Below are 23,497 nucleotides of genomic sequence, written 5' to 3'. Positions count from 1 at the left end.
ATTATTCTATGGTCCACAAGTGGTGCGCTGGCCTATATTACAAAGGAGTTGGACTGCAAGGGAAAATAAGTCTTGGTGAAACTGCCTCTGGAGCACTGAATGCACCTTCTGCCTCCATACCCAAGGAAGGGCGTACCTACAAGACTCAGTCTTTGGATTTATTCATACTGGGCAGCAGCTGCAGGTTGTTCTCGACACATCTCAGCCCATTGGTCATTGGTACAAACAACACACTTCACTGTATGTTGGAAGTTCAAGTTTAATTGTCATTCAACCATCATACGTATAAAGCTAAGCAGAACTTTGTTGCTCTGGGACTGAGATGCAAAACACAGTACATCTAGTTGCACATAGCACATACACGTAGTTACGATAGCACATATGGGGAACGTCGACTCAGACCTTAAGGCCTGCGTCAGGCATTTTCATGCCTTACAAGGTGCAGATTGGAAATCTATGGACTATAGCACATATAGTCACAAAATAATAGCCCAAGCCCCTGAGTGCCATGCCCTGAAGATTGATGGTGCATGGGGTGTTGTTCTGGAGCCACCTTGCTATAAGGACAAGCACACAGCATTTCCTCATCTCACACTGGGTCAGCTGCAGAGAAAGGCAATCCAGCTTGTCTTTCTGTGACAAATGATTTCTGTAGCTTCCTCCTGCTCCCTGTACTCTGACATTCAGGCCTCTTGCACATCCTTGCTTTAGAGTCTACAGGAGGCACTGTTGCTAAAAGGCAGCATTCAGCATCAAAGATGTCCCACCATTCAGGCAGTGACAAATACCTTTGGGTAGTGATTTGTGAATTCCTTTGGGATAACGTTCCATTACCAGAATTTCTATAATGTAGGAGTCGCCTGTACAAGCATGCTGGTGTGCTCAGGGTCTGAACTTCCAAATTGTGGGGAGAGGTGGGAAATGCCATGAACTGTGGTCGTTGTTTTGTAGCTGTTGAATAAGCCAGTGTTGAATCAGATTAAACTTGACTTTTCCAACCATCTGATTTCAGTAGTCATGTCTTCACTGTGCCAGAGCCTGTGTGTGACGCATTCCTTTGAAGAGAAGGAAAAAGAAATGACCCTTGGAATTAAGCACGAGTTAAACATTCACCACTGCAGAGAAAAGTGGAAGGCAGAAATGCTGAATGATGCATTAGTGCAGCTGTGAGACTTTATATTCAAGGCACTAGCTGTTGCAATTTTCTTGTGATCATTTTCCTTATCGTTCTCAAACCCATTCTCTTGTCTTCTGTCAGTAACCTTTGATACCCTTACTAATCAAGAAACTATCAACCTTCGCTTTAAATACATCTAATGACTTAGCCTCTATAGCTGTCAGTGGCAATGAATTCCACCGATTCACCAACTCTCGCTAAATAAATTCCTCCTCACTTCTAAAGGAATATCCTTGTATTCTGAGTCTATGGCCTCTGATCCTAGACTCCCCCACTATAGGTAATATCCTCTCCATGTCTCACCTAACCTCTAAGTTCATCCGACTCTGCCATTCATACCCTGACTTGTACTAGCCCTCTTCTCAGTTCTCACTGACTTTCATCAGTCTGGGTCTGGCAACCCAGCACGTTATAAAATAGTTTTGAAGACTTTTCCATGGCCTGATCATCTCCCTATCTCTGTAATTTCCTCCTGCTCCCTGCCCTCTGACATTCAGGCCTCTTGCACATCCCTGCTTTAAAATCTACAGAACATCTGTTGAGGCATTGCTGCTAAAAGGCAGCATCCAGCATCAAAGATGTCCCACCTTCTGATAGATACCATCAGGCAGAAAATAGAGAATTCTAGAGGAACTCAGCAGGTCTGGCAGCATCTCTGGAGGGGAAATAAACAGTCAACATTTTGGGCCAAGGACCTTCACCAAGACTGGTCTTGGCCTTGTCCCATTGACTGCTTATTCCCCATCATATACACTGTCTGACTTGCTGACTTCCTCCAGCATTTTATTGTGTGTTACTCAAGGTTTCCAGCATTTGCATTTTCATTGCTCCTGTGAACACATGGACTTGCACTTATTACCATAAACTCAACTTTGACACTCAGTACCAGGCAGCACATGTGGAGAGATCAGGTAACATCTTAGTTCAGAGATTGTTGGAATTTTTTTAAGCTTCTCTGGTCACAGAAATGGTGCCACCCATCTTTAAAAAAGACAGCTAATGTGGTACCTTACCTTAAGTAGGGAAGCAGCCATACACCAGGTTATTGTAGAATCTGACATCAGTGGGAAATAATTTTAACGGAATTAACCTGCATTTGGAGAGGCAAGAATTGGCTGGGGATAGTCAGGCAAAGTTTTGTTTTAGCGAAAGTTATAAGGAGAGACCGCAAGACCCTACAGAGGATAGTATAAACCACTGAGGGGATCCCTGGGTCTCCCCCATTCCTATTTGTGACATTTACCACATGCGTTGTAGACAAAGGACCCGAAGCATCCCACAACCTCTTCGACCCACTACTGTCAGACAAGAGGTACATCAGCATCAGGACTAGAACTGCCAGACTGGGAACAGCTTCTTCCTTCAGACTGTGAGACTAATGAATACCCTGTCACCATTGAGATCTCACCTCTAGGACAGAGAATTGTTTACTATTTACCTGTGCTGCACACTGCATGCAATTTGAATTATGTTTTGTTTTATTTTTGGTAATATTTTGTTTTATGTGCTGTGTATGATATGTTTTGTGGGTGCACTGTGGTCTGGAGGAATATTTCATTTGGTTGTATAAATGTACAGTCAGATGACAATGAACTTGAACCTGTTTCCAGTTACAAAGACTGGAATTCCTTCCTTGAATGTATCCACATCCATTCACTCAAACCTTTTTTATGTCATGGAGCCTTAGGCTCGAAGGGCCGAATGGCCTACTCCTGCACCTATTTTCTATGTTTCTATATTTACCGTTACCTAAGGGGCCCGTTGTCCCCAGTTTGGGAACCCTCTGCTTGGTGCATCTGGGATGAAGTTTCTGCTTGCCTGTCCCCTCCTCTCTCTCTCTGCAGCTTTTGTGTCATATTTGACAACACCCTGGGACAAACTCGGTTCTGTTTGTACCCTTTTAAAGGCCCCTGTATGAAGGAGAGTTCCATTGCTGCAGTGACCAGGTTTGGAACATCCACATCCTTCCAGCTCTACCAAGCAATATCCAGGAAGTAAATCTGTTGCAGTTTTGCCGCCCACTGTGGAAGATTGACCACCAAAAAAGATTATTCAATATTTTCCATTGGAGCTACTTGATAGATTTGAGGACTGATGTCGAGGCTTTGTTGCAGAAGAGGTTTATCAGCATGCTGCCTGGATTAGAAGGTGTGTTTCTTTGGATTTCCAGCCTCTGCAAATTCTGTTTATGGTCTCATCACCACTTCTCTCTCTTAGTAGAATGTGAGCCTTAATCTTGTGCTCCAGTCTCTGGGGAGGGGTCACACAAAGTCAAAAATCGAAGTTGATTTTATTGTCATCTGCATAAGTTCATGTGTGCACAGGTACAATGAAAAACTTACTTTCAGCAGCATCACAGGCTCACGGCATCAGATACACAACATTCATAACAAAAAAAATCAAACATAAATTATACAAGAAAGAACACAATTAGATTATGAAGACACGCAGTTCTCTTTTATTGTCATTTAGTAATGCATGCATTAAGAAATGATACAGTAGAAGATGACAAAGTCCATTTTTAGGTCATAATATTCCTCATAATGTTGAATGGCATAGTAGTGCAGTGGGTAGTGTAACACTATCACAGTGCTAGCGCCACCCGGCTTTAATCCTGCTGCTGTCTGTAATGAGTTTGTATGCTCCCTCCAAAGTCCCACCCCACCAGGTTCGCTACTTCCTTTCAACCATTTGGTTCTTGAGCCAATCTACACAACTTTAATCATAACACTTTGGTCACTTACACCAAAATTGGACTTTGCCGCTTTTTTTTGTTGTAATGGTGTCCTTTCTTGTTTAAAAAATTAGATTGTGATTAGCTTTATTTCACATGTATATTGAAACATCGAGGCGTACAGTGAAATGAGTTGTTCGTGTCAAATTGAATTAGCAATTACTGTGCTGGGGGCAGCCCCCAAGTGTCACTTTCAGCGCCTACATGGCATGCCCACAGTTCACTAATCCTAACCGTATGCCTTTAGAATGTGGGAGGAAACCAGGGCACCCAGGGGAAGGCCATGGAGAATGTAGACCGCAGTGGGAATTGCACCCTGATTGGTGATCGTTGGCAGTGTAAAGTCATTGCGCTAACTGCTGTGCTGCCATGCTGCCCCAATTTATTAGACATAAATTCTGTCTATATTTGTTTTTCTTGTAAGTGCTACTTGTCTGAAGTTGTGTGTCTCTGTTGTTGCTGCAAGTTTTTCCATTACACTCGTGTACATTAATTGTGCATATGACAGTAAACTCAACTTTGACATTTACAACCTGATATTTACATAGTAGATGTGCTGTAAAGAGCTCAACTGTTGGCACTCGTGACAGGATTGAGGGACCCGTAGCTGCCTGTGGCTGTTGCAGGTTGGCACAGCTCAGAATAATCTGGGTTGAGAGAAGGTGCAAGCACAAAGCCACATGAACTTTGCATTTTAAAGTGGTCTCTTTGGTCCTTTACTGCTGAGCCATGCTTTGTGCTTACTGTCCCCTCCTTTGAACCACTGTGCTGGCTGTTATGTTGCATCCTCCACAGCTTCAGGAGAAGAATGGTGTGAGCCCTCCAATGCTACTCCTGGGGGATATTTTCAAAAAGAAGTTCATGATGGTATCCCTAAGATAATCCAGGCCCTTTGGCCCACAGTCCATGCCAACTATAACCACCTATTTGCTCTAATACTGCATTAGTTTTTTAAAATCCTGCCCACATTCCCATTTATCCCCCACCCAAGCAGTAGTAGTCATTTAGCAGCAGCCAGTTAACTCATAGAACATTCAAGCCCAGCCACAAAAGCAGGAGGGGTTGTAAAAATCCACGGCTACAGAAGCGCCAACAGAAGCCAAAGATCTCATCTCTGGGTGAAGAAGGATCTTCGATAATGGGCTACATGATAATTTGAAAGTCTGGCTCAGGAAAGGAGACTCTGGCAAGCTGCTGTCGGCAGCATATGCCCCAGTAGAGGATGATGGGATAAGAGGAATTTACTCACGGATCCCACATGTCGTTGGGATGTAGGAGGATACTGGAAAACCTGCACAGTCATATAGGCAGATTACAGTGGTGCCCCTCAGGGAAGAATAAATGAACTCCATGCACGCTGCTGCAGCCAGAGATCGGATTTGAACCTGAATTTCCAGTTTTGTGAGGCAGCTGCCCAGCCCCTGACCCACCCTTGTTCCCTTCCCATCCCGTACGTCCAGAGCATTATTCTGGTTTTACAGTCCCAAGGTGCACCACAGAGTGACCGACCATTCATTTCAGTGCCAAGCCCAACTCAGTGGGTAAATAAATGTTCAAATGGCTAATCATTGTGGAAATAACTAACATTCCCATTGTTGTCTCGGATAGAAAATGCCTTGCCAGACTCATGGGAATATTACAATACAGCTCATAAAACACGAGCAGAATTAGGCCATTTGGCCCATCGAGCCTGCTCTGCTGTTTGTTTGGCTGATCTATTATCCCTCTCAAACCCATTCTTCTACCTTTTCCCATAATCTTTGATGCCTTTACTAATTCTTCTTCGGCTGTCCATCGATTTGTGATGATGACTGAGGCCTGGGCAAGGTTGTGTGGAAGACCGGCAGTTGCTCATGCTGCAAGTCTGCCCTCTCCACGCCACCAATGTTGTCCAAAGGATAGGCACCAGGACCTATACAGCTTGGCATCGGTGTCGTTGCAGGGCAATGTGTGGTTAAGTGCCTTGCTGAAGGACACAACATGCTGCCTCAGCTGAGGCTTGAACTAGTGACCTTCAGATCACTAGACCGACGCCTTAACCACTTGGCCACACACCACACGATTTACTAATTAAGTACCTATCAATCTTGGCTTTAAGTATACCCAACGATTTTCCCTTTGGAGAGCCACTAAACACTTCAGAGATTTAAAGAGATAGAGATATTAGCACAGAAGAGACTTGGCCCCAAAGGTCGACTGTTTATTGAGTTTCATAGATGCTGAATTCCTCCAGCATTTTGTGAGTTGCTTTGGATTTCTAGAATTTGCAGACTTTCTCATGTTTATAAAATGCATTGTTTGTGTCAAGAACAATACAGTCCAGAGATATCCAAATGTTGTAACACTTCAGGCACCAACATAGCATGTCACAACTTCTTAACCTTTCCCTACCCATACTTCTTTGGAATGTGGGAGGAAACTGGAACATCTGGAGGAAACACACATGGTCACAGGGAGAATGTACTAACTCCTTGGAGAAGGCAACTGGAATTGAACCTGGATCTCTGGCACTATAAAGTTTTACAACAACCACTCAGCTATTATGTCACGCTTCAGAGTTAATGAATATTTTAGAAAATTTAGCATCAATTTTAGCACAGACATAATTCCCTGATACAGTAATTAACAGATTATGTACCCTATTGATAGTGATTCAGCGATTAAGCATTGGCCCGGGACCATGGGAATCAACCTTTCACCCCCCCCACCCACCTCCCGCTCTTTCTCAAGCCGGTGCTGTGAGATCTATTGTACACAGCGGAAAGTACAGGTAGACCTCTGGTTCTGAACCTGTGTGACTGAGACTCACCTACTCCCCCATGCAGTCAAATATTCAGCCCAATGGCCACACATTTTAATTCCACGTCCCATTCCCATTCTGATATGTCTATCCATGGCTTCCTCTACTGTAAAGATGAAGCCACACTCAGTTTGGAGGAACAACACCTTGTATTCTGTCTGGGTAGCCTCCAACCTGATGGCATGAACATTGACTTCTCTAACTTCCGTTAATGCCCCACCTCCCCCTTGTACCCCATCCGTTATTTATTTATCTTTTATTATTATATATATATTTTTTCTCTCTCTCCTTTTTCTCCCCCTGTCCCTCTCACTATGCTCCTTGCCCCTCCTCTGGGCTTCCACCCTCCCCCTTTCTTTCTCCCTAGGCCTCCTGTCCGTCCTATGATCCCTTCATATCCCTTTTGCCAATCAACTTTCCAGCTCTTAGCTCCATCCTTTCCCCTCCTGTCTTCTCCTATCATTTTGGATCTTCCCCTCCCCCTCCCACTTTCAAATCTCTTACTATCTCTTTCATTCAGTTAGTCCTGACGAAGGGTCTCGGTCCAAAACATCGACTGTACCTCTTTCTGTAGATGCTGTCTGGCCTGCTGCGCTCACCAGCGATTTTTATGTGTGTTGCTTGAATTTCCAGCATCTGCAGATTTCCTCATGTTTGCAATGGTAACCCTTGATGTCCTAAAGATGTTGGCCAGGCTAGGACCATACAGTGGTGTAGCTGGAGACCTGAATTCAAGCCTGATATCTGGTGTAATCCATGTGGAGTTTGCATGTTCTTCCTTGTCCAGCCTGGCTTCCCTCCCCCCTCCCATACACAAGGGATCAAAAGGTTAATTGGCTGCTGTAAATTGCTCCACATGCCCGTGCATGAGTGAGGGGCCGGACCTGTGGAGTGGGGGAAGATGGAACTTGGAACAGTGCAGCCCGAGGGGCTGAAGTGCAGCTGAAAATTGAGGAGCATAAACTCAAAGAGGCGGCTGCTGCAATATCTCACATTCCATGTGTAACAAGATGAATCTAGAGATACAGGTAGAAGAACATTGAACGTTACTCGGTGTTGTGCTGATCTATGTAAACCTACTCCAAGATCAAACTAACCCTTCTTTCCTACACAGCCCATAACGTTCTGTTCTTCTATCATCTTTGTGGCTTTCTATGAGTCATTTAAATGTTCCTAATATATCTGCCTCTACTATCATCCCTGGCAGTGTGTCCCAGACACCCACCACCCTCTGTGTGATTTAAAAAAAAAATCACACCTCTAAACTTCCCTCCACTCGCCTTAAAGGATATCCTGTGGTATTGATCATTGCCACCTTATGATAAAGATGCTAGCTGTCCACTCTCTGTCAGCCTCTTATAACCTTATACACAGTTGATGAGAATAGTAATTGGGATTGATGCAGTGTAAATAGGTGGTTGGTGGTAAGGATAGACTTGATTGCTTGAATTCATTCCTTGAATTAATTTATTAAGAAGCCACAGAACCAAGATTCTGAATCAATAGATCGTTGCTTTGGCACATTAAGCTAGTCCTGTTTGATGAATCTCATGAAGGATCATTGGCCTGAAATATGAGCAATATAAATAAAACAAAGTGTGGAAATACTCAACAGGTCAGGCAGCATCTGTGGAGAGAAAAAGAAAAGTTTCTATGCCAGTTCTGTAACCCTTCATTGGAATTTCCGGACTCTCCAAGACTGGGTTGGCATGTGCATGTGTGTGTGTGTGTGTGTGTGTGTGTGTGAGAGAGAGAGACAGAGACAGACACTGAAGAAAGTCAGGCAATGTCCTTTGGAGGGGAACAAACAGTTAATGTTTTGGGTTGAGACCCTTCATCAGGACTGGAAAGGAAGGGAGAAGAAGTCAGAATAAGGTGGTGTATAGAGGGTAGGGAAAACAAGCTGGCAGATGAGGCTGGGTGGGGGAGGGGAGATGAAGTAAGAAGCTGGAAGGGGGCAGTGGAAGAGGTGAAGGGCTGAAGAAGGAATCTGATAGGAAAGAACAGTGGACCATGGCTTTTGCCCCATCCTTTCCAGTCCTGATGAAGGGTCTTGGCCCAGAATGTTGACTCTTTATTCCCCTTCATAGAAGCTGCCTGACTTGCTGAGTTCCTCCAGCATTTTGTGTGTATTACTCAGGATTTCCAGCATCTGCAGAATCTCTTGCTTGATGTCCGTTTTCTCTGCAATGAAACGGAATCACTTTATCTGAAAACTGTCGTGATCCACAGTTCCACTTTCTTCTCCACTGCTGCAACAGACGGTTCTGACAAAGGATCGTGAACTTGAAGTGTTAACTCGCTATCTTTCTCCAGAGATGCAGTCAACATGCCGAGCATTCCCAGTATGTTCTTTTTGTTTTTTGTACTTCTAGATACGCACTGGCTTGTCGGCTGTGTGCAGAGCAGTTTTAAAACGTTGTGAAGTGGTGGGGGTGGTGAGCGGTTGTTGGAAAGCCCAGTGCCCTGCCCATGTAATAAAAGGCTATGCAATGTGATTGAAACCACTTGCTGCTGTTTGCTCGCAGACTCTTTCCACGTTTACACTGGAATATGAGCTTGCTTTATGCTACTGGATTAGATCCAGCACTGATCCAAAAGAAAGACTGACGTGAAGGTTTTTTGTTTGGCATTCAGCAGGGCCAGAGTAATGTTATGGGAACAGAACTGTTACTCAATATTGGAATAATCATCAGCAACAGTGCTGACTCATATCGAGTGTTGCATAGTGTTACTTGATACCCCAGGGTTGTGTTTGTGAATAAGTTTGTTGGTTGGGGTGGGTTAAGAATCTGGTCTCGTGACCAGATACCATATGATGTTTGTGCATCTGTTCCTCAAGAGAAGACAGGACTTTACAAAGTGCTGTGAGCAGCTTTCAGACCAACCACTTGTGTGCTGCTTTTAAACAGGCATGGGAGATTATCAGGTCTGTTTGGTTTGCATGTTTTTTTTTAGATCTGTCATGACAAATTCCTCTCCTGTCATTTCAGAGAAAAGGTTTTAAAAGACATCTTTTTCTCTTTCTCTCAACCTCCTTTCCCGCCCTCCCTCCTTCTCGTTCAAATCCAACAGCAGGATATTTAAGAACGTGCTTGCATTTGACTCTTTATAGCTCATTTTTCCAGAACCTCTCACATCAGGCTTTCTTAGGTTTTCACTTTTTTTTTAGCGTTTTCTCCTTCGTCACTGACAAGTGTGCTGTACGGTTTTACACCTTTTGGGAAGAGGGTGGCCTTAAGGGGTTTGCTGCTTGATCTCTGCGACACAGCGTGAGGGAGTGTTAGCCGCTGGTGGTTCTGGCAGAGGACTTTCCTCCTCCTGTGTTGGTGGACAGGATGCTGAGTTGGAATGGTAAAACATAGAGCGCAGAAGGGGGTCTATCATCATTAGACCCATGTGTCTGCTTTCTTGCCTGTGATCTTGGAGGTGGTTTTTGGAATACAATGTGAAGAGGGTTGTTGTTCTTCCACGATGCATTGCTGTGGTGAAAATCTTCGCGCACAGAGGGAGGTCAGTCATGCTTCCACACACCGCCCTTGCCCTTAAGCGCCCAGTCGGCTTTTTAAAGGATTTGGCTTCTTCTGCCCTTCCAAGCCAAGGTTCCAGGGGCAGCACAGCGGGTTGAGCTACTGCTGTGCGGCACCCAGCGACCCAGGTTCAGTCCTGACCTCCAGCACTGTGTAGATTTGGGGGTGGGGGATGGAGTGGGAGTTAATGGGAACGTGAGGGGAATGAAATGGGATTAAATTAAGGCTGTGGTAAATGGGTGCATGGCGGGCCAGCATGTTCTCATTGGGCTGAAGAACTTGTTTCTATACTTATCCAGAGTTAGCAGCCTTAAATGTATGACCACTGCCTTTTGATCTGGGGTGATTTTTCTTTGTCACAACTTTTTCCCTGCAGAGCAGCCTGACCTCGTTGATTGTGTGAGTGCAGTAGCTGAGAGTGGTCTGTCTTGTTGTCTTGTTGCCTTGTTGCCTCGAGTTACTTACTAATGTCAGTTTCTGAAGTGTTTGCCCACGTTTTATAAATAGGTCAAAGTTTTGTGTAGAGTCCCTTCACTAAGGGATGGTTTACTGTTATATTTTGTCTCTGGAGCTGCCTTTATACCATGAATACAGTGAGCCACAGTCTCGGAGTTGGGAGAATTCACTGAAGCCTAGAAAGCAACAAGCCAAGGAAATAACGCCAACCCAACACAATGTAAAACCAGTACGTCCCCACAACGTTTCTTTTCCCATATTATTTTGGCTGCTGACAGAATCGACTCACAGGCCTCTTCCTGTTCTAAGCGATTCTACGCTTGTGGCTTCTGTCAGTAGAATTGACAGCATTTCCTAATTCTGGCCAGATGCGTTTGAATTTTTTTTTGCTCCTTTTGTGGTTTAATTCCTTCCTGTTGTCTGTCTGTTGGATATCCTGGGACAGACCCTTTATCTTTGACAAACTTTTACAGATGCATAGTGGGGAGTATCCTGACTGGTTGCATCACGGTCTAGTATGGCAGCACCAAAGCCCTAGAACAGAAAGGGCTACAAAAAGCAATGAACGCAGCCAGGCCATCACAGAAAAAGCCCTCCGCACCAGTGAGCACAACTACTAGGAACCACTGGATTTTTGTAGAGTGACGGAGTTGCAGACAGAAAAGACTCACTGAGTGAACTGGCCACCAAGCAGCCAGAGGAAGTGGTTGAGGCAGGTACAATTTTATATATATATATATATATATATATATATATATATATATATATATATTAGAATTTCATAGATTTCTGTCAAGTTGGCACAACATGGTAAAGGAACAGCTCAAAAACGTAGCTGTTAGAGATCTGAACTAAAAACATAGAATGTTGGAAACACTCTGCAGATCAGGCAGCATCTGTGGAGAGAGAGAGAGAGAGAAAATCAGGTGTAATGTTATTTGAAGAAGGGTCTTCAGCCTGAATTGTTAATTGGTTTTCTTTCGACAGGTGCTACCTGACCTGCTGAGTGTTTCCAACATTCCCTAGTTTAGGGTCACCCCACAGCCTTGTTTGCGCAGGGCTGGCAAGACCAGTTGCAAAGTTCCTTCTTGGGCTGCATTTCTCATCCTCCAGAGCATCAGTCGCTGCAGTTTGACTGTCTGTGGTACCTAGTTTGCAGAGTTCTGTAGCCAAGCGTTTAAATAATATTATTTTACATTGGAGATTGTTAACGTCCAGAGTCAGGTGTTGGCATTAGTTTATCACTGTCACATACACTGAGATACAGTGAAAAGCTTGTCTTGCAGGCTGCTCATGCAGGTCAAATCATTACACAGTACATTGAGCTAGAATAAGGTAAAACTATACTAATGGAAAAGCCACCAAAAAGGATTCCACAGTAGTACAGCAATTAGTGTTCCACTATTACAGTGCCAGTCATCAGAGTTTAATTCCTGCTGCTGTCTGTAAGGGAGTTTGTACGTTCTCCCCTTGATCGTATGGGTTTCCTCCGGGTACTCCATTTTCTACACACATGTATGGATTAGAGTTAGTGAGCTGTGGACATGCTATGTTGGCACTGAAAGTGTGGCAACACTTGGCCAGTATAATCCTCACAGATTTAATTTTACACTAATGACATATTTTACTGTATGTTTCAATATTTCGATGTACGTGACAAATAAAGCTAATCTTTATAATCGTTCTGAAAAAGTGCAGTGCAGCTAAGTGATAAAGTGCAAAATCATAATGAGATAGATTGTCAGGCCAACAGAACATCTTATCGTAACGGAGGTTCAAGAGCCTGATAACAGTGGAACAGAAACTGTCAGAATCATAATCGGGTTTAATATAACGGGCAGAGGTCACAAAATTTGTTGTCATTGCGGCAGCAGTACATTGCAATACATAATAAAAACTATAAAAATATAAATACATTTAATGGGTAGTGAAAAAAGGGGGAAAAATACTGAGATAGTGTTCGTGAATTCATTGTCCATTCAAAAATCTGATGGTGGAGGGGAAGAAGTTGTTCCTAACAGGTTGAGTGTGTGTCTTCAGGCTCCTGTACCTCTTCCTTGATGGTGGCAATGAGAAGAGGGCATGTCATGGGTGATGGGGTCCTTCATGATGGATGCCGCCTTTTTGAAGCATTGCCATTTGAAGGTGTCCTCTGTGCTGGGGAGGCCAGTGCTCATGGTAGAGCTGACTGACTTTTCAATTTTCTACAGCGCTTTCTGATGCTGTGCAGTGGCCCCTCCATACCAGACAGTGATACAACCAGTTAGAATGCTTGCCATGGTACATCTGTAGAAAGTTGCACGTGGTAACATACCAATTCTTCTCAAGCTCATAATGAAATATTGCCACTGTCATCTCTTCATTGTAATTGCATCAATATGTTGGGCTCAGCATATATTCTCAGAGATGTTGACACCCAGGAATTTGAAACTGCTCACTCTTTCTATTGCTGACCCTCATTAAGATCTGATGTGTGTTCATTCAGCTTAGAAACATAGAAACATAGAAAATAGGTGCAGGAGTAGGCCATTCGGCCCTTCGAGCCTGCACCGCCATTTATTATGATCATGGCTGATCATCCAACTCAGAACCCAGCCTTCCCTCCATACCCCCTGACCCCTGTAGCCACAAGGGCCATATCTAACTTCCTTTTAAACATAGCTAATGAACTGGCCTCAACAGTTTGCTGTGGCAGAGAATTCCACAGATTCACCACTCTCTGTGTGAAGAAGTTTTTCCTAACGTCGGTATTAAAAGGCTTCCCCTCTATCCTCAAACTGTGACCCCTCGTTCTAGACCTCCCCAACATCGGGAACAATCTTCCCGCATCTAGCCTGTCCAATCCCTTTAGGATCTTATACGTTTCAATCAGATCCCCCCTCAATCTTCTAAATTCCAACGAGTACAAGCCCAGTTCATCCAGTCTTTCTTCATATGAAAGACCTGCCATCCCAGGAATCAATCTGGTGAACCTTCTTTGTACTCCCTCTATGGCAAAGATGTCTTTCTCTTTCTCAAATATGTCAAGCTTCTCTTCCTGAAGTACACAATCAATTCCTTGAGTCCTTGAACCTAGTGGTGTGTGCTTTCAGGCTTTTGTGCAAGTCCCAGAAATGTTTCGCCCCAGAAGAGGCCTGGGATCGATCAGAAAGTACAACGGCAGTGAGTGCACCACCAACAGCCTGAGTTTAGACTGGATGGAGCTTGACCTGGTGACTCACCCCAGAGTGAAGTAATTGAGCTGATAGACTCATTTAAAAACGATCAGGCATTGTTGCGCAATCTCCCATTCATGGTGATATAGTCACTCACAGTTGGCTCACCGTGTGTTGTCAGTCTCCTCTTCATTAATAGTCATAGTCATAGTTATACTTTATTGATCCCGGGGGAAATTGGTTTTCGTTACAGTTGCACCATAAATAATTAAATAGTAATAATAAAACCATAAATAGTTAAATAGTAATATGTAGATTATGCCAGGAAATAAGTCCAGGACCAGCCTATTGGCTCAGGGTGTCTGACCCTCCAAGGGAAGAGTTGTAAAGTTTGATGGCCACAGGCAGGAATGACTTCCTATGACGCTCTGTTGCATCTCGGTGGAATGAGTCTCTGGCTGAATGTACTCCTGTGCCCAACCAGTACATTATGTAGTGGATGGGAGACATTGTCCAAGATGACATGCAACTTGGACAGCATCCTCTTTTCAGACACCACCGTCAGAGAGTCCAGTTCCATCCCCACAAAGTCCACAGTATCTTTACAGGGTGGACCGTGGGGGAGCGTTGGTTGATGATACAGTCGTGGTTGTTTGTTATGCAATCTTTAAGTTTCTTTTATTTCAACAATTGTCTGTGGGTGTCAGCTAATTAACCTTTTGTGCATTTGCTGGTTTCCCACCTAAACAGAAAATACTCTGCAGCACAGGAACCAGCCCTTTGGCCCACAATGCCTGTGCCGAATTAAACTGAATCTCTTCTGCCTGTACGTGATCTATATCCTTCTATTCCCTGCGTATTCACGGATCTATTTAATGTACTCTTAAATGTCTCTATTGTATCTGCTTCAATCACCACCCCTGGTAGCCATTCCAGGCATTTAGCACTCAGTGGAAAGAAAACCTGCCCTGCATCCCTCCTTTAAACTCCCCCCCCCCCCCCACCCCGCAACCTTAAATGCATGTCCTGAAGTATATGATGTTACTATTTTGGGGAAAAGACTCTTATCTATCTTGTCTATGTCTCTCATTTTATAAACTTTAATCAGGTCTCCCCTCAGTCTCCGATACTCCAGGGTAAACAGTCCAAGTTTGTCCAGCCTCTTCTTATAGCACATGCCCTCTAGGTAGTATCCTGGTGAACCTCTTCAAAGCCTCTATGTCCTTCCCGTAATGGGGTGACCAGAACTGCACACAATACTTTAAACACACTCTATCCAGAGTTTTATGTAGTTGTTGTCCTGAACACTGCGATCAATGACGGCAACTTTTCTTTATCACCCAATCTATTTCAGTGATCTGGGGTAATTGCTGACCTGGGGGCCACTGGCTCTCATCCCTACTGATCTTTGTCCACAGCTCTTGCCAGCTTGACAACTGTCTATAGAGGTATTTTCATCACACATCCACATCGCTGGACTTTGAACGTGGATTGTAGAATGGAGCAACACACATCAAATTTGCTGGTGAACGCAGCAGGCCAGGCAGCATCTCTTTCCTTCAGTTAGTCCTGACGAAGGGTCTCGGCCCGAAACATCGACTGTACCTCTTCCTAGAGATGCTGCCTGGCCTGCTGCGTTCACCAGCAAATTTGATGTGTGTTGCTTGAATTTCCAGCATCTGCAGAATTCCTCGTGTTTATGTTTGTAGAATGGAGGACTGACCTCTATATCGCCCATATCCCTTTCTCTGACCCCCAGCTGTTGGAGGTTCTCAGAGGTTTGGAAATGTTGGGGGGGGGGTGGGTGATTGAAGATTCTCTCGGGGTTTGACGGGGTGTGTGTGGAGAAGGTGTTTCTTTCTGTGAGAGAATCTAGAAGAGGCACTATGCTGGCATTGTTGTTAGCAGAACGCTATTACAGCTTGAGGCATCAGCATTCATTGCTGGTTCCATCTGTAAGGAGTTGTTTATATTCTCCCACTGAAGCACGTAGTTTTCCTCCCACAGTCCAAAGATGTACAATTAACCTACAAAGAAGTGGGTTAATTGATAATTGTAAATTGTCCTGTGATGAGGCTAGAGTTAAATAGTCTGGTTGTTGGGTGACACAGCTTGTTATGCTGGAAGGACCTATTCTGCACTGTATCCCTAAATTTAAAAAAAAATGAGTAAGGCGGACACTGGCCTACAGCTGAAAATAAGACAGAAGTTTTACATTTGGAGAATCGTACATCTTTGCAATTATCTTGGAGGTAGAGTGTTTTGGATAATATGAACACAGAGGTAGATGGAAAGTTGATAGTCAAAGGGGTGAGAGTTCACCAGAGGAAGGCAGAGCTTAAAATTTAATTTGGATCAGCCAAGATCTGATTTAATGCTGGTGCATCACCCAGAATGCTGGAAGAACTTCCCTCAAAGTTGCCGTGCAACTTGATGGGGTTGTTTAGAAGGCTTTTGGTGTGTTGGCTTTCATTAGTTGGGGGGATTGAGTTCAAGAGTTGCAAGGTAATGTTGCAACTCCATAAAAGCTGATTGAACCACACTTCAGAGTATTGTGTTCAGTTCTGGTCGCCTCATTATAGGAAGGATGTGGAAGCACAGAGAGTGCAGATTTACCAGAGTGCTGCCTGGATTCTAGAGCATGTTTTAGGAGGATAGGTTGAGCAAGCTAGAGCTTTTCTCTTTGGAATGAAGGAGGATGAGACACGACTTGATAAGAGGCATATAAGATTATAAGAGGTATACATGGAATGAATAGCCAGTGCCCTTTTTCCTAGGGCAGAAATGGCTAACATGAGACGGCATCATTTTATAGTGACTGGAGGAAAGGATCGGGGAATGTCAGAGATGCAAACAACAGGAATTCTGCAGATGCTGGAAATTCAAGTAACACACATCAGAGTTGCTGGTGAATGCAGCAGGCCAGGCAGCATCTCTAGGAATAGGTGCAGTCGACGTCTCAGGCCAAGACCCTTCGTCAGGACCATCCTGACAAAGGGTCTCGGCCTGAAACATCGACTGTACCTCTCCCTGGAGATGCTGCCTGGCCTGCTGCGTTCACCAGCAACTTTGATGTGTGGGGAATGTCAGAGGTAGGTTTTTAAACAGAGAGTGCTGAGTGAGTGGAACACTGGGTTTGGTGGTAGAGGCAGATACATTAGGAACATTTAAGAGACTCTTTGATGGGCACATGGATGAAAGAAAAATGAGGGGCTGTTGGAGGGAAGGGTTAAATTGATCTTAGAGTAGGTTAAAAGTTTGGCACAACGTTGTACTATGTTCAATGTAACTCAGTGGTCAGAGGGAGATGAATCGTCAGCATTTTGGGTTGAGACTCTTCATCAGGACTGTTAGATGTTATCAGATGCTGGAGCTGCTTAGCAGATTGTGACATTGTATTTGCCTTCAGTTATCTGGGTTCTGACCTCTGGCTTCCTTGAGTTTATTGTACGCCTGTATACAACTAAAGAACAATGTTCCTCAGGGACCAAGGTACAAAACACAGTGCATATTATCACATACGTCACATAAATTAATAATATTAACAGATTTTTAAAACACCTCTCAACCTCCTACCTCTTTCCTCCATTAATACATGCTTTTGACTAAGCTCCAGGTTCCTGACCTTCTGTGACATTAAAAGTACTGCATGTATGTAAGTTGTGACATTTCCATTTGTAATTTTGTATTAAAGAGATGGTAGAAAAGAGAGGGAGGAGGCAGCTAATTAAATGTTAAATTTTAACCAAAGGGAGTGGAGAAGGTAACAGTCCTCTTAAAATGGAGTCAGAACTGTCTGAGGCATTTACTATGGGATCTCACACACGCACTTGTTTTCTAGTCACTAATTACTATTCCAGACCCAAAAAAAAATAGCAAGTTAGAAAGAGTGTGTCTGGAAAAACAACTCTAGGTATGTGGCTGTAGAAGACGGAAAGTGGATGTGTATTTAGGTTCTGCATGGCCTTGGAATTCTCTGAATCTTTATGGTCTGTACATTATATAAAGACTTGGAGACAATGGGGAAGATGCAAAAAAAAACTGGAACGATACCAGAAATGAGAAACTATACCTTTTTATGAAAGATTGAACAGTCTGAGTCCTTTTCCACCAGACTAGGAAATGGACAGGGGTAGTGGGTCCAATATAAAGATTAGATTTTTTTGGCATATGTACATTGAACTATCAGAATCAGGTTTATTAATACTGGCATATGTCATGAAATTTGTTGTTTGGCAGCAGCAGTGCATTACAATACATTAAAAAAATCACAATATATTGAATTCCAATTAATTGGGCAATCAGCTAATTGGAGCAGCCACTTATTTAGGACAACTCTTAAAGAACAAAAACTGATTGAGAAAATAGCTGGGACTCCCTTCATTTATTTGAGATACTATGCCACTTAATTGGGACAGAAGACTGTTGCTGAACAGTTTTGAACTAGTGTTGGTTGTGTGCTCTTTTGTGGCCATTAGACACTACACTGTGCTTAGAGTGAACAGCTATTATATAGTGTCAGTTGTGTGTGCTTGTGTTATCCATTTGGGTCGATGGACGCTTATTCGGAAAGCAGTGATTTTTGATAATTGTGGTTTTTCTTATTTTGACTTTAAAAATTTTCAGACTGTTGTTAAGATGCCACAAAAAGAATTAACACTAGTCAAAAAAAAATTACCCTAGGTGTCCATGTTGATTTTATTCATTTACAGTCAATCAAAAGACTACGGCAGTTAACAGTGAATAAATTTCTCGGTCGATAACTATTAGAATCTAATACAGTTTTATAGTACTGTGGTAGTATTTGTAGTGTTCTAATTTTTTTCTGCATTTCATTTAAACTTATAATTTGTTTATCAGTTAAATTATGGTTTGCCTTTTCTATATCTTTTTTAACTATTTCCATGAGACTTTGGCTAATTGGGGCAGCCACTTAACTAGGCCAAAATATACTGGTCCCTTGCCCCAATTACCTGAATCCACTATATATGTATAGAACTAGTGAGGTAGCATACATGGATTCAGTGTCCATTCAGAAATCTTTTGGCAGAGGGAAGAAGCTATTTTTTAAATGTTCCATGAGTTTCTTCAGGTTCCTGTACCACCTTGATGGTAGCAATGAGAAGAGAGCATGTTCTGGGCAATGGGGATCCTTAATGATGGATGCTGCCTTTTTAAGGCATTGCCTGTTGAAGATGTCCTTGCTAGTGCCCATGATGTAGCTGGCTGAGTGTGCAACTTTCTGCAGCCTTTTCTGATCCTGTGCAGTGGCCCCTCCATACCAGCCAGTGATGCAATAAGTTGAATGCTCTCCACAGCACATATGTAGAAATTTGCTAGTTTTTGGTGATGTACCAAAACTCCTCTAACTCAAAGTAAATTTATTAACAAAGTATATATGTCACTATATACAACCCTGAGTTTCATTTTTTTAGTGATATAACATGGAGTAGGCTTTTCCAGCCCTTTGAGCAATGCAGCCCCAGAAACCTCGATTTAACCCTAACCTAATCACACAATTTACAATGACCAATTAACGTATCTGGTATGTGGGAGGAAACTGGAGTACCTGGGGAAAACACATGCATTCCACAGGTCCTGCACAGGCTCTCCTGGACGATTCTGGGATTGAATTCCAAACTCCGATAGCCCGAATAGTAATAGCATTGAGCTAACCGCTACACTACTATGGCACCCAGTTTTCTCGCAGGAAATCACAGTAAATACCAGAAGCACAATAGAATCAATGAAAGACCACACTCAACAGGACAGACAACAACCAGTGTGTAATTAAAAACAACAAACTGTGCAAATATATATAGAGAAGGGGGGGTGAGGGAGAAATAATAAATAAATAATATTGAGAACAGGAGATGAAGAGTTCTTGAAACTGAGTCTAGTTCAGTGATGGAGCCAGTGAAGTTATCCCCTCTGGTTTAAGAGCCTGATGGTTGAGGGATACTAACTGTTCCTGAACATGGAGGTGTGAGTCTTGAGGATCCTGCACCTCCTTCTTGATGGTAGCAGCGAGAAGAAGCATGACCTGGATGGTGGGGGTCCTTGCTGATGGATGTTGCTTTCCTACGACTGTGTTCTGTGTAGATGTACTCAATGGTGAGGAGGGCTTTACCCTTGATGAACTGGACCGTATCTACTATTTTTCGTTGGCTTTTCCATACAAGGCATTGGAGTTTCCATACCAGGCCATGATGCAGCCAGTCAATATACTCTCAACCACATATCTATAGAAGTCTGTACAAGTTTTAGATGTCATGCCAAATCTTCACAAACTTATAAGGAAGTAGTGGTGCTGCCGTGCTTTCTTTGTAATGGTGCTGGATCCAGGACAGATCCTCTGAAATGATAACCCTGAGAAATTTAAAGATGCTGACCCTCTCCCCCTCTGATCTCCTGATGAGGACTGGCTCATTGACCTCTGGCTTCCTCCTCCTGAAGTCCTCTTCTCCTTGGTCTGTCTGACATTGAGTAAAAGGTTGTGGCACCACTCAGCCAGATTTTCAATCTCCCTCCTATACGCTGATAAACTCCTAATGAAATTTAGCTGCTGCTGTTCATCCTTTGTAATTGCATCAATATGATGGGCCCAGTATAGATCCTCAGAGATGTTGACACCTAAGAACACTGCAACATCCAGTGAAAAGCCTTGTTTACATAAATGACCTCTGTGTTCCAAGGATGTGCTGGGGGCAGCCCACAAGTGTCGTCATACTTCCAGTGCCAGTGTAGCATGCCCACAACTTGCTATCCCGAACTCGTACACTTTTGGAATGTGGGACTAAACATAGCACCTGGAGGAAACCCATGTGGTAATGGGGAGAAAGTACAAACTCCTCTCAGTTGGTGGCAAAATTCCACCAACGGCGCTCTAAAGCATTACGTTAATCACTACCGAAGAGTGGGAAATATTTCAGTTTGAACAAAACAGAAGCCTTTAAATAAGACCAAAATTTGATTAAAGCTTGAAGCAGAGTAGGACTTGTACAGTGAGTGATAGGGCCCTAGGGAATGTTACAGAATAGAATCTACAGGTGCAAGTATATTGTTCACTGAAAGTGGTATCACAGGTAGACAGGGTGATGAAGAAGACTTTGACACACTTGCTTTTTCAGGCAGGGTATTGAGAACAGGAGATGGGACATTGCATTTTCATTATTTTAGATGTTGGTGAGGCCACACTTGGAGTATTGTGTAGTTTTGGTCACCCTGTTATAGGAAAGATGTATTCAAGCTAGAAAGAGTACAGAAAAGATTTACCAGGATGTTGCCTGAACTTGGGGGCTTATGTTACAAGGAGAGGTTACGTAGACTGGGACTTTATTCCCTGGAACATAGGCGATTGAGTGTCTCAGCTCTCAGTTCCTTAAATTCAAAGTAGAGTTTATTGTTATATACATTAATTCACAGATGAAAAGGTGCAATGAGAAACTTACTTGCAGCAGCAAAACAGACCCAGAGCATTATATAAGCAGCATTCACAAGAAGAACATAAATTCTACACATTTACAACAGAAAACTAAATCCATTTTAGTGTTGCTAAACTATAGTGATTGAGGTTGTGCTTGTAGGTTCAAGCAAGTAGCCATTCCTGAAGGTAGTATGGGACTTTAGCCTTTTGTACCTCCTGCCCCGTGGGAGCAAGAAGATGGCTAAACTGTAGGGATTAAGGTTGTGTAGGTTGGTTTAAGAGCCAAATGGTTGAAGCTATTCTTGAATATAGTGTGGGTCTTCTTTCTGGCTTCTGTAACTCTTGTCTGATAGCTGTGAGAAGATGGCTCTCAACCTTTGGCAGGAATCGATGTTTTCTACTCCTGCTGGGTTGTTATTTAAAGGCAAGCTGTACTGCATGCCTGTGTAAAGATAAATGCTTTTTATGTGTAGCACCTATATGACCCTCCTGAATTGCTTTAGAGTTTAGAATTAACGGTTTTATTTGCATTATATCTCATAAATGCGGCAGCTAATTTCTAGACAGCAAGCTGCTGGGGCTGAATATGATAACAACTCCGGTGTCACTTCTCTGGTGAACATAGAACAGTATAGCACAGTACCGGCCCTTTAGCCCATGATGTTATGCCAACCTTTTAACCTATTTCTAACATCAATCTAACCCTTCCCTGGTACATAGCCCTCCATCTTTCCTTCATCCATGTGCCTAGCTTGAGTTTTTTTTTAAATGCTGCTAATGTATCTGCCAAGCCACCATCCCTGGTAGTGTGTTACACGCACTCACCACTCTCTGTGTTTAAAAAAAAGCTGAAAAGTGACAGAATGGACTAAAGGAATAAAGGAATGTTGGTGAATAAGTGAGCATTGCTTGGTATTCCTGTGAGCCCATGTATATGCATTAGGAAATTTGGCTACAGAGTACAATTGGTAAACTTCAAGAAATTACTCTTTCTCTATTGTAGAAATTGTAATTTATTCATGGGAACTGAATGATAAATATTAACCTGGGACGTTTTGAGATAATCCTTAAACAAAATGGCAGCATGGGAACTTCTGCCTCCACTTGAGATAGCAATCAGAGACCTTGGTCGGAGTAATACAGCACAGAAGCAGGCCTTTCTGCTCGTCACATCCATGCCTCATGTTGTAGCCTCTGTATCTACATTAATCAATCCCATTAAGCCCTTAACCTTCTGTGCCATGGCAATTCAAAAGTGCTTATCTAGATGTGTCAATAAGGTTCTCTGTCAGCATCCTCCACTCCTGGGATAATAAACTCAAATTATCCAAGCTTTTCTTATAAGGGAATCCAAATTAGTATCAGAATCTGATTTATTATCACTGACATAACGTGAATTTCTTGGTTTGTGGCAGCAGTATGGTGCAATACATAAAATTTGGTATAAATTATAATAAGAAATATACAATAAATAAGAGTGCAAAACAAGAGAGCAAACATAATGAGATTGTGTTCGTGGATTCATTGTCCATTCAGAAATCTGATGGCAGATGGGAAGAAACTTAAACATTCTGGCTCCTGTTTGATGGTGGTAATGAGAAGAGTGTTCTGGGTGGTGGGTGGGAATCCTTAATTAATCAATGCCATTTTTTTGAAGGTGCTTTCCATGGGGGGAGGTTAGTGCCCATGATGAAGCTGGCTGAGTTTACAATCCTCTGCAGCTTTTACCAATCCTGTGCATTAGCTATTCCATACCAGACAGTGATGCAACCTGTCTTAATGCTCTCCAGGATACATCTGTAGAAATTTGCTAGTCTTCGGTGACATACCAAATCTCCTCAAACTCCTAATGAAATATAGCTGCTGATGTGCCCTATTCGTAATTGCATTAACATATTGGGGGCAGGATAAATCGTCAGAGATGTTGATCCCCAGGAACTTGAAACCGCTGACCCCATGATGAGGATTGGTGGGTGTTCCTTTGACTTCCCCTTCCTGAGCTCCCGTCCAGGCAAATCCCTGGAGGATATCCTCTTAGGCGACTGAGAACCAACTTCTGACAGATCAGCACACCCTCAGTACCTCGTTTTGAAGTGTTGAGATTTCACTGTTTGACTAGAACCTTCTTCGAGCTCCTTTAAGTTGAGGGTGAAATGGTTTTCGATGGCTGCTAATGCTTTCCAGATGTTCATGCTACAGGCTGTGCCTAGAGGAACTGA

At 43.2% G+C, this 23,497-nt stretch overlaps 1 protein-coding gene across 5 annotated transcripts in view; it reads left to right on the top strand.

The window, feature by feature from the left end:
* The window catches only part of shc1 (SHC (Src homology 2 domain containing) transforming protein 1), a 115,607-nt gene that overhangs the window by 13,355 nt on the left and 78,755 nt on the right, over window positions 1-23,497 (top strand). Inside the window, exon 1 of one of the 5 annotated variants that reach the window (XM_063041892.1) lies at window positions 9,181-9,640. The exons of the other annotated variants lie outside the window; for them this stretch is intronic. Within the exon in view, the coding sequence (XP_062897962.1) occupies window positions 9,626-9,640 (15 nt within the window). The 5' untranslated portion in view covers window positions 9,181-9,625. Of the gene's footprint in view, window positions 1-9,180; window positions 9,641-23,497 lie in introns of those variants that run through there. 5 annotated transcript variants of the gene reach the window in all.

The sequence above is a fragment of the Mobula hypostoma genome, chromosome 2, assembly GCF_963921235.1.
Source record: "Mobula hypostoma chromosome 2, sMobHyp1.1, whole genome shotgun sequence".
NCBI lineage: Eukaryota > Metazoa > Chordata > Chondrichthyes > Myliobatiformes > Myliobatidae > Mobula > Mobula hypostoma.
This window is presented reverse-complemented; position numbering and strand designations above follow the sequence as displayed.